General features: G+C 37.4%; 1 protein-coding gene across 2 annotated transcripts in view; it reads right to left on the reverse strand.

The window, feature by feature from the left end:
• ABHD17B (abhydrolase domain containing 17B, depalmitoylase) overlaps positions 1–18,281 on the reverse strand; it is a 48,907-nt gene that overhangs the window by 7,197 nt on the left and 23,429 nt on the right. For both annotated transcript variants that reach the window (XM_055578299.1, XM_055578300.1), the window contains exon 2: positions 825–1,294. In XM_055578299.1, the coding sequence (XP_055434274.1) occupies positions 825–1,291 (467 nt within the window). In that variant the 5' untranslated portion in view covers positions 1,292–1,294. The remainder of the gene's footprint in view (positions 1–824; positions 1,295–18,281) is intronic.

An 18,281-nucleotide genomic window follows, 5' to 3' on the forward strand; every position in this document is an offset into this window, starting at 1 on the left:
TCCAGAACTCTGCTATGAGACCATAATTCTATTATACATCTTGGGGGAGGGGGGTAAATGTTTCTAAAGACATTTTCTAAAAAGATTATACCTACTAATAAAATTGAGGAAGTTCTTCCCAGCCAACTGAAACCATTAATATTAATATTTAAAGATTAAATTAGTAATGGGAAGTTTTCTCTATGTACTCTAAAATACTCTGGAATTCAGGCAGCTTATTAATGTATAATGAGGAATAATTTGTACTAAGGTATTATTTCTGTTTAGTGTACATTATCTGTCTGATGAGAAAATACACTGAAGTATACAAAACTGCAATATTTTTCAAGAAAAAATTGTATCTTGGCGACTAGAAGATGATTAATGTAATTTCTATTTATTTTTAATTATATAAAATAATGCAAATCCTGCTTAGGATCTGAACAAAAGCAATCTAGTCTCTTATTCTGTTAATGACAGATCAAGTGAATGATTATTAAATCACTGTTTTTTCTCTCTTGAAATTCTGCAACTTTGAATAAACATTTTAATACCACAATCCAGTAAGTTTTTTTTTCTCTAATAAGTTTCTAAAGCCAAACATTTTTCATTGGCTTAAATAAATTTTTAAGAATCTCTCTCACACACACACATACACACATAATTTATCAAACTTTTATGCTATTATACAAAATTTAAAATTATAATCTAAAACTGTAACTATTTATAGATTTATACTGGTAAATATAATCTCTACTTAGTACTTCAAGGTGTATTACAAAAACATGTTATTCTTACACAAGACAATTTCAGCGTGTGGAAAACAATTTCCAATCACTATTTACCTTGTCCTAAGAGCAAGCCAAGCAGCTTCTATGTCTGCATAGAGGTTCTTCTCTGTTGGTTTCCCAGAACTTGCACCATATCCAGAATAATCATATGAGAATATATTACAATTAATCCGTGATCCCAGTCCTATGTAAAAGCTGCTCATCTGACCAAGATCAACAGCATTTCCATGTGAGAAGAGTAAAGTATATTTGGCATTGGGTGAGCAACGTACAAACATGCAGGCAATTCTGTTGCCTTTACTGGTTCTAGTCATGAAACACTCAATGGCATCTTTTTCTCTAGAAGAATATTGCCAGTCTGCTCGTTCTGATAGGTGTAAAGTCCAACGGCTTCCACTTTCATCACACATCAGCGTATAAGTTGGATCAGGTGGCAAAAATGCTAACTTTGAAGCAATTTTCCCTGGACAAGGTGGACAGCAGAAGAGGCAACATAGCTCACTAAACGAAAGATTATTCATCTTCTGAAAAAGAAAATAGTCAATGTTTTAATCACTGAATGTGCATTCTGCATTTACATACAATAAAAGTTAAAACAAAGACACCAACCAGTAAATTCTACTAGTGGTCAGTGTCTACTACTGTTATATGAAGTATCCTTGCCCCAACAGATTTTTGGCATCTTTGTAGAAACACATTAAATCCTGAGGTGAGGCAAATACTCCTGAGAAGAAAACAGATTCAAATACTACATGACACATTTCAAATAGTAGTGATATCTTGTAATACTTAACCAAAATATGAAAAATGATATTCTTACCAGAGAATAGGGGTATAAATTTGCTATTTCTCCACAAAAAAACAACAAAGGAGGTATGAAATATCTTTAGTTTGTAATTTCAGTGAAAATTTTCAGAATCTCAAGAGAAGTTAGGGATTTAACATAATAAACATATAATAATAGCACTGGTGAAGCACTTACTGTCTATCAGGCACTGTGCTAAGTGTACCATGCCTTTTAGCATGTTTAGTCCTCTAAGCAGCCCTCTTTGGTAGTCTGAGAAAGAAACCTGCACAAGGTCAATCAGCTGCAGAGCCAGGATTTTACACCAGGCTCAGGCATCATTCTACATCACTAGGTTATACTGCCTCAAAGGCTCAGAACACTACTTGACTCAGAAGCCTATTATTTTAGCCATAGTGCCAGTGGCCTAAATAACCTATAAGACATTAAAATCAATATATGTTATGTATGTAATTATTGCCCAAATCAAGAAGGCATTATTATGGAAAAAAAGGTAAAATCTGCTCAAGGAAAACTTTCAAATGGTTGGACAGAAATAAGTGGAACGTTTGAAGTTAGAGTTGGGGGTAGCACTTGTTAACCATATAACCTTGAGCAAATTATTTACCTTTTTGACCCTTATTTTCTTCGTTAAGTAAATGCCTACAATGAACAGACTGGTCGTGAAGAACAAATACAATGATATTGTTAAAGCATTTAACATGGTAATAATGGCTATAGTCCACACTCAGAAATGGTCCCCTTTCTCCTGTGCCTTTTTCATCAATATTTTAAAAGTATCCACAGTTCATATTAACTCAGGAACATAAATAAAGTACTACTTGTTTGCCCTACCAGCATTTCCTTCTAATTATCCTTTCTTAAATTCTTATCTCTTTTTAGTGGCAGACCATTACTTAGTTCCAGAAAGAAGGCATTCAAAACAAACACCTTCCAGAGTAACCAGAGGTCTCTCTGGTCTTGTCTAATGTCATCTAATTTTCTCTAAAAAATCTAAATAAAGGATAGGAAAAAAAGTACTTCATTATACAAAAAAAAAATGGAAAAAAAATCACTCAGAAGAGTGACTAAAGTGTTGAGTACATAAAGGGATGCCTATTTCATTAATTACTGATTCAAAATCTAGTTTATATTGCTTAATACAAATGTGTTAATTTCCATGTATAAATTGAGTAGGTAGAAAGAAGCAGCAGAAACAGCAGAGAAAGAAGCAAGCAAGGGTAGGAGTGATATAAAAGCCCTTAAAAGATGAGTAAAGTAAAGGCAGAAAGGGAAGCATTTTACTTGCATTTCTATCTTTATTCCCTTTCAGCCTTCAAAATGAATACAACCTGAGTAAGTCAATGTCTTACTGTGGTTGGAAAGAGTCAGATAGAGCAGAAATGACAACTAGTTGTCATCTATGATGATAATTCTAATTGGTTCCATGAAGGGTTGTGCTGAGAAGGATTCTGAGGGGATACCCAGGGTTTGCCAGACAAAGAATGTGCTACAAATTAGTGATGTCTACTGCAGAATTTGGTTACAAATCTATTATCCTGGCCAGGTGAACAAAAGATCTGGCAGGGATGGTAGAGAAAGAAGTTCAAAGGGTCAGTTACAAAGAAGATGATCTGGAAAAAGATGAGGTAGAAGGTACAATATATCAGTGCCATCTGTTTAATACTCTGCCTATGGTTATTTCTCACTTCCAACTACCTTACATGCCACCAACTGCTCACTCTGAACAGCCTATTAAAAGCTTATTGGCTATACTATGTTCCTGTAATTTACTTCTTGAACATGAAGACTTTTATATACTATAGTAATTTTGAAATAAATCTGGCTGACTGAACATACACAACGCTGCAGAGATGCTTCTGAAGATAAACACCAAAGAAAAGATGAAGACGAGAAAAATCTGCTGTGCCACAGTCAAGTCTAATGAAAGAACCTAATTTTCTTAATGGTGGCAGAAGAAATTATTCCCACCTCCACTGCCTTGAATCCACATAACTAGTATCCACTTAATAACAAAACCTTGGAAATTATTGCTTTCCTAATAACAGCTCTGATAGGGCAGCAACACAGACTTGCTTAAAAGTTATTCTCTCCTTTCCTATAAATGTGAAATTTTTCCACAACAGAAAATATAAATAAAACAAACCTAAGTTTTACTATAATCAGAGCTGAGCAAACTACTGAGGGAGAATATCTTATTCTTGATAAGTCACTGAAATATCTTGTTAAATTTAGATAATTTAAACCCAATTTTTTTTATATAACTCACTTGACTATAAACATGTCATTTACCAGTTATTTCTTGGCAACAAAATAATCACAGGTAGAAAACAACAGTTATGACCAAACAAAAATAGGGATTTAAAATAAGTTATAATAAACTTATTTACACAGAGAGAGAGAAGAGAAAACTTAAAGATGAAGCAGAAAAAAATGTCAGAAAGAAAAATCCAACTGGAATCTCTGCAATAGAAAAATCAGTATCTGAAACAAAGAATTACACTGGTGGATGGGTACAAGTATCAATAAGAGTTTAAGAACACATTAGTGAACTGGAAAATCAGGATGAGGAATTCCCAAGTACAGAAGCTTTCAGGAGGATAAGAGATGGAAAATAAAGAAGAAAATTTAAGAAGGATGTAAGTAGAAATAAAAACTAATATCAATATTATATAAGAATCCCTCCAAAAAAACAGAGGATAAAATAAAGACAATCTTAGTAATTTTTCAGAATAAAAGAAAATTCAGACCGAAATAGCTCAGGATGCCAAGAAGGTATTTAAGAAAACATTCACAGTTAGACAAATTACAGTTGATATTAAAACTGAAACAAAAATCTGAAAGCTTCCAAAAAGAAGAAATTATTTACAATGGAACAAGAATCATCTAACTTGTCAATAGTGACGCTAGAAACCAGAAGATGCTGAATGGATAGGTTTAAAATAAGTTAAAAACTTTGAAGCTAGAATTTCACAGAGAGACAACATACCAATTTAACATGAGGACAAAATAAAGATATCTGCAGGAACACAAGAACTCAGATTAAACCAAGATCCTCTTTGAAAAATTTTAGTAAAAAGGAAAAGAAATCCAAGAGAAGTCTGAGTTATGAGTTAATATAATGTCTGTTTCTTTTAGTAAATAAGCAGTGAAGGAAAAAAGCAACAAAGTATATCCCTAATAATCCAGAATCAAAACTTCAGAGAAATACCAATATGGAGAGGATTGGAAATAGTACAAATGTGCAGGGGCACTGTCATCTGAACTGATCAGAATATTAATATTGATGAGCTTAAGACACAGAAGAAAAGCATGAATATGATTTCTTTGGGGAGTGACCCATCACAGGGCATGCAGGATCTTAGTTCCTTGACCAGGGATTACACCCATGTCCCCTGCAGTGGAAGCATGGAGTCCTAATCATGGGCTGACAGGGAATTCTGATTATGACTCTTAATAAGTCAGATATAAGCACCAAAAAATATTTGACAGTTTCTAGGAAACACCTGAAGTAATTATAGTCATTCATTACAAATGTTTAGCTTTATATATTTATCAGGATGTTAAACTTCAAGAAGGCATATAAACACAAATAATTATGGCAAATTAATGGCAGATATCAACAAAATAGAGAACAAAAAGCAACAGAAAAATTAACAGACCAAAAAAAAAAAAATTCTTAGAAAAGGCTTCCACTACTTCTAACAGCAACTAGCAGTAACTGAGGGTGGTAAACAATCTGCCTGCAATGTGGGAGACCTAGACTAGATCCCTGGGTTGGGAAAAGGCCCTGGAAAAGGGAAAAGCTACCCACTCCAGTATTCTGGCCTGGAGAATTCCATGGACTGTATAGTCCACGGGGTCGCAAAGAGTCAAACATAACTGAGCGACTTTCACTTTTCATAGCAGTAACTGAGCACTTACTAATCCTAAAGTGTCAGGCACTGTACTAATCCTTTTCACATATTAATTCACTTAATTCTTTCAATAATCCTCTTACATAAAGACTACCCTTATACTTGTTTTCCAATTGAGGAAAGAGAGGCACAGAGTAGTTATAAACCTGCCAGGGGTGACACAGCTAGTAAATGGTAGAACTCATAAGTGGCAGAATGACTCTGGAACCTGAATTCATAATCATAGTTTTATGGAAAGAATATTCAGACAAGACTTATCAAGAGAAAAAGATGAGCAAAATCTAAAATGCTAAATGAAAAACAAGACAGATTTATAGACAAGCTTTAAAAGTAAAAAATATCATGAATAAGTTAAATGACTGGTGAAATATATGAATTTCTTGAGTAACAGAACAGCAACAACAAAAATACCCAATAAAAAATGAACAAGATCTGAAAAGACATTTTCCCAAAGACGATATCCAAATGGTGCATAAACACATGAACGGATGCTCACCATCATTACTCATTAGTGAAATGCAGTTCAAAGCCACAACATACCAGTTCAATCCCACCAGGATGGCAATTTAAAAAAAAAAAAAAAAAGGTTGACAAGGATATTGAGAAATTGGACCCTTCATAACACTGTTGATAGGAAGTAAAATGGTACAATTATTTGGGAAACACTTTGGCAGTTCCTCAAAAACTTAAAACACAGAGCTACCACTTGACTAAGAAATTCTAATCCTAGGTATACACCCAAGAGACATGAAAACATATGTCTACACAAAAACTTGTAAATGAACGTTCACAGTGGCATAATTCATAATAGCTAAAAAGGCAGAAACCATCTAAATGGTCATCGTCTGATAAACAAAATGTGGGATATCCACATGATGAAATACTGAATAAAAATAAGAGCCAAGTATTGATGCATTCTACAAAGTGGATGGATCTTGAAAGAAGCCAGTCACAAAAGATCATTTTATGATTCTATTTATATGAAACATCTAGACTAGGCAAATCTATAAAAACAGAAAGAGATTACTGGTTTTCAAGCACTGTGGAGCATGGAAAGTTGGGGAACAATGGCTATAGAGTATGTATGGGGTTTCTTTTTAATGAAAACACTCTATATTTGACTTGGACGGTGGTTGCACAGCTTTAGTAATAGTAACCTTTAAAAACTGTATTAAAAAAAACCCCCAAAACTAGTTGTATCCTTACCTCTCAGTATGTAGAACACAAACTCCAGATGGATTATAACCCTAAAAGTCAAAACTAATACAACTCAGGAAAAAAAAAAATCCATAAAAGAGAAAACACTAGCAAATTTAGCTTCAACCAAATAAAGAATTTCTATTCGTAAAAAAATGCTTTGGGAAGTATGATTTCTTCATCCAAAACCATCCAGTCAGAGGGTTAATATCTAAAATAAGAAACTTCTACATAAACAAGAAAATAACAAAAAGCTCGAGAGAGGAAATGGACAAAACATGAATAGACAGAAAGATACACAGGCTAACAAATACACGAAGAAAGGTCATTCTCTACCACTAGTGCCATGCAAACTATCTGACACGTAATGAAGTCTCTAACATAATTTTATAGATGAATGAGTTAATAAATTATTAGCGAAGTGAAGTGAAAGTCGCTCAGTCCTGTCTGAATCTTTGTGACCCCATAGACTATACATATACAGTCCATGGAATTTTCCAGACCAGAATTCTGGAGTGGGTAGCCTTTCCCTTCTTCAGGGGATCTTCCCAACCCAGGGATCAAACCCAGGTCTCCAGCATTGCAGGCGGATTCTTTGCCAGCTGAGCCACAAGGGAAGCCCAAGAATACTGCAGTGGGTAGCCTATCCCTTCTCCAGTGGATCTTCCTGACCCAGGAATCAAACTGGGGGTCTCCTGCATTGCAGGTGGATTCTTTACCAACTGAGCTATCAGGGAAGCAATAAGTTTATTAAGATTAACTCAGTTCTCCTCACCTCAGAAGTTCCCACAAAAGGCAAAAAGTTTACAAATCAACATGTTAAGAAAGCAAGCCAGCACATTTTGTGACAATTACTTAGGTGTTCTGTATGGTGGCAGCAGAGAACCAAGCAAATAAAAATGTATGAATCTGAATGAGGCAGGAAAAGCATTGCTAGTTACTAAAATCGTTCAGTGCATTATAAAGCACAGAATATTAACAGTCTCCCAGGGAAAAGGAAATCTTGCCCCTTTGGCAATCAATTCACAAAATGAAAGGTCAGCTCAATGTTAAAACAGATGGCCCATTGTGAAAATTAAGGTTTTCCTTTTGGCGGGGGACTCAGTTACTTTACTTTTATAGCAGAAGGAAGTTCCGAAAATTGAATGAAATAATAATTTAAGAACTTGCTTCTCCTGGTAACTTTTTCCTGCTCAATGACAATGGAAAAAAGATGAACACCTGAGTCCTTTCTCAGCAAAACAGTAAGACTAGTGTTAAAGATTGTCCTTAAATAAAATGACATACTATAATCTCCTTCCTTTCTTCTGACACAAGAAATTACTGAAATGACTTGTGGCAATTCCTGATGTAATAACATGTACTGAAAAAAAAACCTTACTTTGATCTCTTTTGTAATAGTTTCTTGGTAATGCAGATTGTCTCATTTACTACCATGTACAAAGGATAATTGATTCTTTTAGGGTTCAAGAGTTTATTGTAATGAACTGAACTAGAAATTAAAGACTTATGTTTTTTCAAACTGCCAGAAGAAACCTGGAAAAGTAAAAATTAAGTTAGAATTATAGCAGAGCCTGCCTAACACCAGAGATGTATAAACAAGGTAGATGTTTGAATATTAAGAGCAAGAGGTAGCAAAGATCAGAATGAAGTCAGAAGCGATGGCACAGAAGATACTCAACTATGAAAAAGAAAGGGAAAAAAAAACAAAATAAGATTTCAGGTTAGTTCTGTGCAAGCAGGCCATGATCCCAGCACACCCCAACTGACTAATGCAAAGGAAATTACCATTAATACTACTATACAGAGGGGGTTAATCACATTCAGCTCAGTAGCCTAGGGGTGTGTCAAAGTAAGGCAAATTAAGCTCACTTCAGTCTTCCTGGAGGGCACCAAGTGACTGAGGTACTGCCGCCCTAACATCCAGCATGTTATCCATAGTAACATTTACCAAAGTGCAGCAACAAGGAAAATATGTGTTACGGTTTTTTAGGGAGCCATATAAATTACAGAGTTCAATGCATACAGAGAAATGGAATAGTCATCATTAAGGAAATTTGGCAACATACTTATTTTCCAGTCAAGACAGAGCACCCAGGACTTCCCTAGTAGTCCAGTGGGTAGGAATCCGCCTATCAATGCAGAGGACAGGGGTTCAATCCCTGGTCTGGGAAGATTCCACATGCTGAGGGACCACTAAGCAAACTACTGACCCCATGTGCTGCATCTACTGAAGCCCATGCACTGAGAACCTGTGCAATGAGAGTTCATGGTCTGCAACAACAGAAGCCACTTCAAGGAGTAGCCCCCGCTTGCAGCAACTAGAAAAGCCCTCGTGCAGCAGTGAAGATCCTGCACTCCCCCGCCCCCCAAAGAGCATCCAAAATACTTAGAATGATCAAAATTTCTGCTGTTACTTAGAAACTAGGTGCTTACTATATGTTGTTTTAATTGGAGTATAATTGCTTTACAAGTTGTGTTGGTTTCTGCTGTACAATAATGTGAATCAGCTATATGTAAAAATATATCCCCTCTCTCGTGTATATGTGGTTTTAACACATTTTCTTATTTGTATATATAGTATGTAGAAACACAGCTTGTGTGTGCGTGCTAAGCTGCTCAGTCATGTCCGACTCTTTGGGACCCCATGGACTGTATAGCCCATGGGGATTCTCCAGGCAAGAATACTGAAGTGAGTTGCCGTGTCCTCCTCCAGGGGATCTTCCCAACTCAGGGATTGAACCTAGGTCTCCCGTATTGCAAGCAGACTCTTTATCATCTGAGCTACCAGGGAAGCCTGAAATACAGCTTATGCAACTGTTATCTCTTTGAGGTAGGTTATGTTTATTTCTTCTTTTTGATCATTATAAGAATCAACAGGGCTTCCCTGGTGGCTCAGAGGTTAAGAATCTGCCTGCCCATGTAGGAGACACAGGTTCAATTCCTGATCTGGTAAGATCCTACATGCCATGAGGCAGCTAAGCCTGTGGGCCACAACTCCTGACTCCTCAACAAGAGAAGCCACCACAATGAGAAGCTCATGCACCGCAGCTAGAAAGTAGCCACCACTGGCAGCAATGACCCAGCATGGCCAAAAAAAAAAAAAAAAAAAATCAATAGCAGAAGTACTCGACTGTATGTGAGACCAAAAGACTTGATTGAGTGACTTTACTAGGAAAAAAAGACTTAGGAAAGGAGTTTTTCAAAGCACTGTATTTTTTTACTATTTCAAATTGAAAGGAAAAATTTCACAAAACTATTCACTGAATCACGTCAGTTACTTTTTAAGACAGAGTTATATAATTTTTAAATATGAATAAGATTCTAGAGAAACTTAGTAACTGGACCAATGTATCATTTGAGAACACCTATGAAATGTGGTTTTTGTTGGTACAATTGAACAGATGCCCTAATAATTGTTACGTTTTAAAAAATTTAGGAGTTTCTCAAATAGGCAATGGAGAAGGCAATGGCAACTCACTCCAGTACTCTTGCCTGGAAAATCCCATGGATGGAGGAGCCTGGTAGGCTGTAGTCTATGGGGTCGCTAAGAGTCGGACACGACTGAGCAACTTCACTTTCACTTTTCACTTTCATGCACTGGAGAAGGAAATGACAACCCACTCCAGTGTTCTTGCCTGGAGAATCCCAGGGACCGGGGAGCCTGGTGGGCTGCCGTCTATGTGGTCACACAGAGTCAGACACGACTGAAGCGACTTAGCAGCTGCAGCAAATAGGCAAAATGTACTGGGCAATGTCAAAGTAAGTTTCCTTTCCTGTTGGTGAGAAAAGTTCAGGTTAGACACATAAAAATGCTGAGGTCTACCAGAGATACCAAAATAATCTCCCTCCTAGTGTTAGTATGACGGAGAGGGCAATGGCAACCCACTCCAGTACTCTTGCCTGGAGGGTCCCATGGACGGAGGAGCCTGGTAGGCTGTAGTCCATGGGGTCACGAAGAGTCGGACACTTACTGAGCGACTTCACTTTCACTTTCATGCATTGGAGAAGGAAATGGCAACCCACTCCAGTGTTCTCGCCTGGAGAATCCCAGGGATGGCAGAGCCTGGTGGGCTGCCATCTGTGGGGTCGCACAGAGTTGGACATGACTGAAGCGACTTAGCAGCAGCAGCAGCAGCAGTGTTAGTATAATTTATTTTTTTTAGTAAAACAAAGTTAAACTGTAAGAATCGGAAATCAGGAAACTAGATCTATGGCATGATTATAGACAATGGAAATTAAGGCTGAGGAGCCTATAAAAGCTATGCCAAGCAAACTAATGTGCTTCAGCAGTCCTACATACAGGTCAATGAAGCCATTTCTGTAATTCTTATGTTTTCCTTTAGTTTTAAAATTCTTACTGCACTAGTACAGGAGCCACTACCTATCTATGGCTACTTAGTAATTAAAATTAAACATCCAGTTCCTCAGCCACACTAGCCACATGTGCTTGTTGTTGTTCAGTCACCCAGCCATGTCTGACTATTTGCAACCCCATGGAAGGCAGTGTGCCAGGCCTCCCTGCCCCTCACCATCTCCTGGAGTTCGCCCAAGTTCATGTTCATTCCAAACTGCACAGTGCAGAATGAGGATTTCCATCACTGGAGAAAGTCCTAGCAGGTAGTGTTGAACTAAAAGAATTCTAACCCAGGCAATGCAGAACCACAGTTTACATGCTTAATATCCACACTAGCTTTAAATGCTGGTGCTCCTTCCTCACCAATCTTCCCATCAAAGTACATATAAGCTATTTTTATAGATTCTGTTGGACAAGTAACCATCTAGAACTAAATGAGACTACCTACACAATAGACTGGTTCCAAATAGGAAAAGAGTACGTCAAGGCTGTATATTGTCACCCTGCTTATTTAACTTATATGCAGAGTACGTCATGCGAAATGCTGGGCTGGAAGAAGCACAAGCTGGAATCAAGATTGCTGGGAGAAATATCAATAACCTCAGATATGCAGATGACACCACCCTTATGGCAGAAAGTAAAGAGGAACTCAAAAGCCTCTTGATGAAAGTGAAAGTGGAGAGTGAAAAAGTTGGCTTAAAGCTCAACATTCAGACAACTAAGATCACGGCATCTGGTCCCATCAGTTCAGTTCAGTTCAGTTCAGTCGCTCAGTTGTGTCTGATTCTTTGCGACCCCATGAATCGCAGCACGCCAGGCCTCCCTGTCCATCACCAACTCCCAGAGTTCACCCAGACTCACGTCCATCGAGTCAGTGATGCCATCCAGCCATCTCATCCTCTATTGTCCCCTTCTCCTCCTGCCCCCAATCCCTCCCAGCATCAGAGTCTTTTCCAATGAGTCAACTCTTCGCATGAGGTGGCCAAAGTACTGGAGTTTCAGCTTTAGCATTATTCCTTCCAAAGAAATCCCAGGGCTGATCTCCTTCAGAATGGACTGGTTAGATCTCCTTGCAGTCCAAGGGACTCTCAAGAGTCTTCTCCAACACCACAGTTCAAAGGCATCAATTCTTCGATGCTCAGCCTTCTTCACAGTCCAACTCTCACATCCATACATGACCACTGGGAAAACCATAGCCTTGACTAGATGAAACTTTGTTGGCAAAGTAATGTCTCTGCTTTTGAATATGCTATCTAGGTTGGTCATAACTTTCCTTCCAAGGAGTAAGTGTCTTTTAATTTCATGGCTGCAGTCACCATCTGCAGTGATTTTGGAGCCCAAAAAAATAAAGTCTGACACTGTTTCCACTGTTTCCCCATCTATTTCCCATGAAGTGATGGGACCAGATGCCATGATCTTCGTTTTCTGAATGTTGAGCTTTAAGCCAACTTTTTCACTCTCCACTTTCACTTTCATCAAGAGGCTTGTTAGTTCCTCTTCACTTTCTGCCATAAGGGTGGTGTCATCTGCATATCTGATCAGATCAGATCAGTCGCTCAGTCGTGTCCGACTCTGGTCCCATCACTTCATGGCATAGATGGGGAAACAGTGTCAGACTTTATTTTTTGGGGCTCCAAAATCACTGCAGATGGTGACTGCAGCCATGAAATTAAAAGACGCCTACTCCTTCGAAGGAAAGTTATGACCAACCTAGATAGCATATTCAAAAGCAGAGACATTACTTTGCCAACAAAGGTCCGTCTAGTCAAGGCTATGGTTTTTTCAGTGGTCCTGTATGGATGTGAGAGTTGGACTGTGAAGAAAGCTGAATGCCGAAGAATTGATGCTTTTGAACTGTGGTGTTGGAGAAGACTCTTGAGAGTCCCTTGGACTGCAAGGAGATCCAACCAGTCCATCCTAAAGGAGATCAGCCCTGGGTGTTCTTTGGAAGGAATGATGCTAAAGCTCAAACTCCAGTACTTTGGTCACCTCATGCGAAGAGCTGACTCATTGGAAAAGACTCTGATGCTGGGAGGGATTGGGGGCAGGAGGAAAAGGGGACAACAGAGGATGGGATGGCTGGATGGCATCACTGACTCGATGGACGTTAGTCTGAGTGAACTTTGGGAGCTGGTGATGGACAGGGAGGCCTGGCGTGCTGCAATTCATGGGGTTGCAAAGAGTCGGACATGACTGAGTGACTGAACTGAACTGATACAATAATAGAAGATTATCATTTTAACAAAAATGTTACGTCTAATCCAATCTTAACTTAAAAGCCATTTTATTTAACAATGTTATTAAAAGGTTCCTTGTACGTTGGAGTTGCAAGTAAATCGTAAGAAAATATTAAGAATGTTTGTGACTACTGGCTAACTGATTTCTCTGAACACAATCCATAAAATATTCTAAACATTTAAAGATCCTGATGATACACTCAACCAATGCCCGAACAACTGAATCAAGTCTTCCTGTTTAAGCAGAAGGACAGTTTGATGACTTGAATATGCTAATATCACAGATTCCTATAAAACTCTTGGTGACTATAAAGTACAATTTCAAAGTCATACCTCTACATGTTGTTGCTGCTGCTGCTAAGTCGCTTCAGTCGTGTCCGACTCTGTGCGACCCCATAGACCGCAGCCCACCAGGCTCCCCTATCCCTGGGATTCTCCAGGGAAGAATACTAGAGTGGGTTGCCATTTCCTTCTCCAATGCATGAAAGTGAAAAGTGAAAGTGAAGTTGAGCATATGCTAAAATATGAACAGACACACATTTTCCTACCCATAAACATGGCATTTTCGGCACTTCTAATGAAAAACTTTCTAAAACATGCTTATCTTCAAAGTTCACAATGTACATTGGTGAAGATATTCCACAAATAAACATTATTTTCTTCATATTTATAAGAAGTAACATGTGTTCCCGGGACATTTTCAGGTGAACACTTAAAACACACTACATACCTTAAAACACCCATCCGCAGCACGATATAATCAAAGTAGTTAATAAGGTTCAGAAAATATTATATTCAAATAATTATTAAACAGGCAGCATAATTGAGATGACTATGATATTAAAAAGTAACATTACAATTTAAGACATGGTTTAAAAAAAGAAAAACAACAAAGTTTAAAAAATAAAAAGTAAGTCTCCTTCCAGGCTAAATAAAGTAAGTACTGGTTGAAAGTCAATTTAAGAATTCAGTTCCTAGATAATTCTTCCCAATTCAGAAGACCAGAGGTTTACATTGGAAGAATCTTCTGAGGAAACAGAATAATCTGAAAGATACAATGATACTTATATGGGAAGGGTACATGGGGAAGTTGTGGGAAGGAGAATGTAACAGTTTGGGACCTTTTGTAAGTGGGATGTCAACATATAAGAAGTAGCAATATAATATTGTTATTTAGGAGGTAAATACCAAAGAGACAGAGCAGGGCTCCGGCTTGCTAATTTTTACAACAAATCTTGTAGAATCATTTGGCTCTTTAACCATATGCTTGTATGAATTTGATAAAAATAAAGATTTAAAACAAAAGTCTCTTCCCTTATTCCACCAGAAACTGAAACCCAAACCAGGCTTCATCCCAGAAATTATGATGTTGGGTCATTTGTTTTTAGATCTGATGTTTAATACCACACTCATATGTTTATCCTCCACCATCATAATGTTTATCGTGAAAAATTTAGAGAATCTACCCTTTCTCCGTTCCCTGCTCATTTTGATGTTACTTTTTAAGTTTTTATAGGTTATTTTTATAACTTTCAACATTATACTTGAATCTTCACTTCTTGTTCCACCAACTTTAGGAAGTTTCTACTGGCTTCCCATATAATCAAATACCATTATAACTGGGTATAGAATTACATTCATATTAAATTTTATATCATTTGCAGTTTGTTTTTTATAATTATTAAATTTTTGTTTTATCTATAGGATGATTTTTTTTTTTTTAAACGGGTAACAATAAAAATTATCTGCAATGTTATCCACTGCCATCCAGGTAGTGTGATGTTTTAGGTCACTAAATTCCAAGTGTTAAGGTGCTTTTATAACTCTGATAACTGCTTAAAAATAAGGCACATTTCAGTTTGTTTCATATTTGGACTTTCTAAAGAACCTTTAATTCCCTCAGACCTGTGCCTTTTTTTAGTCTTTACAAAATTCAGAAGCTTTCATAACATTTAATATATTCCATCTTCTTATTCTGAGAATTTGTGCAATAGAATCTCTGTTGTTTCTGAAGATGTTCTTAGATCCCAATGAATTTTGTTTTAATTTGAAACAATTATGTTCTGGGACATTTCCCAGTCCAGCTGTGTGCCTATCCAGGATTTCTTTTCATCTTTCTTCTATTGTTTCATACCATGTTTTAATCCTTTTGTGGGATTATTTTTTGTTTGGTTTTGCTAGAATACACCTCCAAGCATTTGCCCTCCCTCCTTCACAAGGGCCCGGGGAAAATAAAGCATATTTTAGCGAACACTTTTAAAAAGTTCTTATTTAGATTTCACACCTACGGCAAATTAGGCATGCTTTAGAATTACAAATTCAAAAAAAATTTCCACCCCAATTTAGATTATTAGCCCACATGATGATGTGGGTTAGCATTCAATATTGATTGCTAATACCAGTCTGATTTTTTGTTCCTTTAAAACAAAAACTCTTTCCTCCAAAAAAAAAAAAAAAAAAAAAATCAGATTTTCCTCTATCCTTAGGTTTGAAATTCTACGAGACTATGTATGTCTAAATGTGTGTTGTTTTTCATTCATACTGTTGTATATTTAACAAGTCCTTTTGATCTGAAGCCCCAAGACTTAAAGAATTTTTCTTCTACTGTTTTTTAATTCCCCCTCCATCTCCTTTCCTTTCTACCAGGAATTCCTATATAGGAATCCCAGGACTATTATACTTACAAACTTCTTCTTTTTCTCCTTCTCTTTCAGTTCTATTTCCTAGGGAATTTCTTCTTGTTCAGTTCAGATTGCTACTTTGGTACTCTATAAAGTACAAAAACAATTTTTACTTAAAAACCTTTTGGTTTAGGGGTGCAATACCCTCTCAAATCTCTTAGAATACTGAGCCAAATTTTTGTTGTTCTGTCCAACTGTGTTTTTGAGATGATGTTTATTCGCTTTGTTTGTTCATCTTTTATTTTCACGCTGTTAGACGCTGTTAGGCTGCTTCTTCACTTACAATTCATATTCACGAACAAAGAATTAAAATGAGTATCCTTTATATTTGTGTAAGCATGCTGACACAGGAGTCACACAGAAGTCACTCAAAAGCCAATGACAGCTGAGCTAAAGTTTGTAAAACAAAACAAATCAAACAGTACTATCACTCCTGACATTTAGTGATATAAATCTGCAGGTATGGTATTTTGCTAGGTTATAAAAGCCAAACTAGAGTTTATTTATCAAAATACTTATATAGCTAGATCTTGTAAAAAGAAAAAAAAAACATAATTCTCATAACAACCCTATGAAAGAGATGCCTTTATCCTCCCCACCAGCCCAATTTACAGATGAGAAAGCTGAGAAGTTGGATTTCCCCAAGATAACTATAGTGAAGCCAGGATTCATACTTAATAGTTTGACTCAGAGTCCATGTTTTTAATCACTGAGTTAAGATTAGTCTTGGGAATGAAATGTTTTGCTATGTATGGTGTGGACATGGAAAGAGTATAATGAGTCTAGTGGACAAAGAAAAACAACGAGGAAAAGACCTTCCCATTTCATATACAAAACCCAAAATCAAACCACGTAAAATTTAAAAATTTAAGACTATGTGAAAAAGTTTTTTTGGGGTTCAGAAGGTAAGAATATGTACCTGGGGCAAGTAGGAAGTTGTCTTCACCACTAGATGGCAAAAAAGTATAACCTGAATTGGCATTTATAAATTGACAGCTTTGATGTTCTTTTCTGAAGATTATGAGTCACTGTTTAAAACAGGAAAATTTTACTTGTTACATGAAAGAAAGTGATATAATTTAGTTCAGTTCAGTTCAGTGGCTCAGTCGTATCTGATTCTTTGCAACCCCGTGGACTGCAGCACACCAGCCTTCCCTGTCCATCACCAACTCCTGGAGCTTACTCAAACTTATGTCCATCGAGTTGGTGATGCCATCCAACCATCTCATCCTCTTTCATCCCCTTCTCCTCCTGCCTTCAATCTTTCCCAGCATCAGGGTTTTTTCAAATGAGTCAGTTCTTCACAACAGGCGGCCAAAGAATTGGGGTTTCAGCTTCAGCATCAGTCCTTCCAATGAACATTCAGGACTGATTTCCTTTGGGATGGACTGGTTGGATCTCCTTGCAGTCCAAGGGACTCTCAAGAGTCTTCTCCAACATCACAGTTCAAAAGCATCAATTCTTCGGTGCTCAGCTTTCTTTCTACTCCAACTCTTATATCCACACATGACTATTGGAAAAACCACAGCTTTGACTAGATGGACCTTTGTTGGCAAAGTAATGTCTCTGCTTTTTAATATGGTATCTAGGAGAAGGAAATGGCAATCCACTCCAGCACTCTTGCCTGGAAAATCCCATGGACAGAGGAGCCTGATAGACTACAGTCCATGGGGTCGCAAACAGTCGGACACAACTGAGCGACTTCACTTTCCCTTTCAGGTTGGTCATAACTTTTCTTCCAAGGAGCAAGCCCCTTGTAACTTCATAGGCTGCAGTCACCATCTGCAATGATATTGGAGCCCAAGAAAATAAAGCCTGTCACTGTTTCCATTGTTTCCCCATCTGTTTGCCATGAAGTAATGGGACTGGATGCCATAATCTTAATTTTTTGAATGTTGAGTTTTAAGCCAACTTTTTTCACTCTCCTTTTTCACTCTCATCAAGAGGCTCTTTAGTTCTTTGCTTTCTGCCATAAGGGTGGTATCATCTGCATATCTGAGGTTATTGATATTTCTCCTGGCAATCTTGATTCCAGTTTGTGCTTCATCCAGCCCAGCATTTCACATGATGTACTCTGCATATAAGTTAAATAAGCAGGGTGACAATATACAGCCTTGATGTACTCCTTTCCCTATTTGGAACCAGTCTGTTGTTCCATGTCCAGTTCTAACTGTTGCTTCCTGACCTGCATACAGATTTCTCAGGAGGCAGGTCAGGTGGTCTGGTAGTCCCATCTCTTGAAGAATTTTCCAGTTTGTTGTGATCCACACAGTCAAAGGCTTTGGCATAGTCAATAAAGCAGAAGGGGATATTTTTC

This window comes from Bubalus kerabau, chromosome 4, assembly GCF_029407905.1.
Source record: "Bubalus kerabau isolate K-KA32 ecotype Philippines breed swamp buffalo chromosome 4, PCC_UOA_SB_1v2, whole genome shotgun sequence".
NCBI lineage: Eukaryota > Metazoa > Chordata > Mammalia > Artiodactyla > Bovidae > Bubalus > Bubalus kerabau.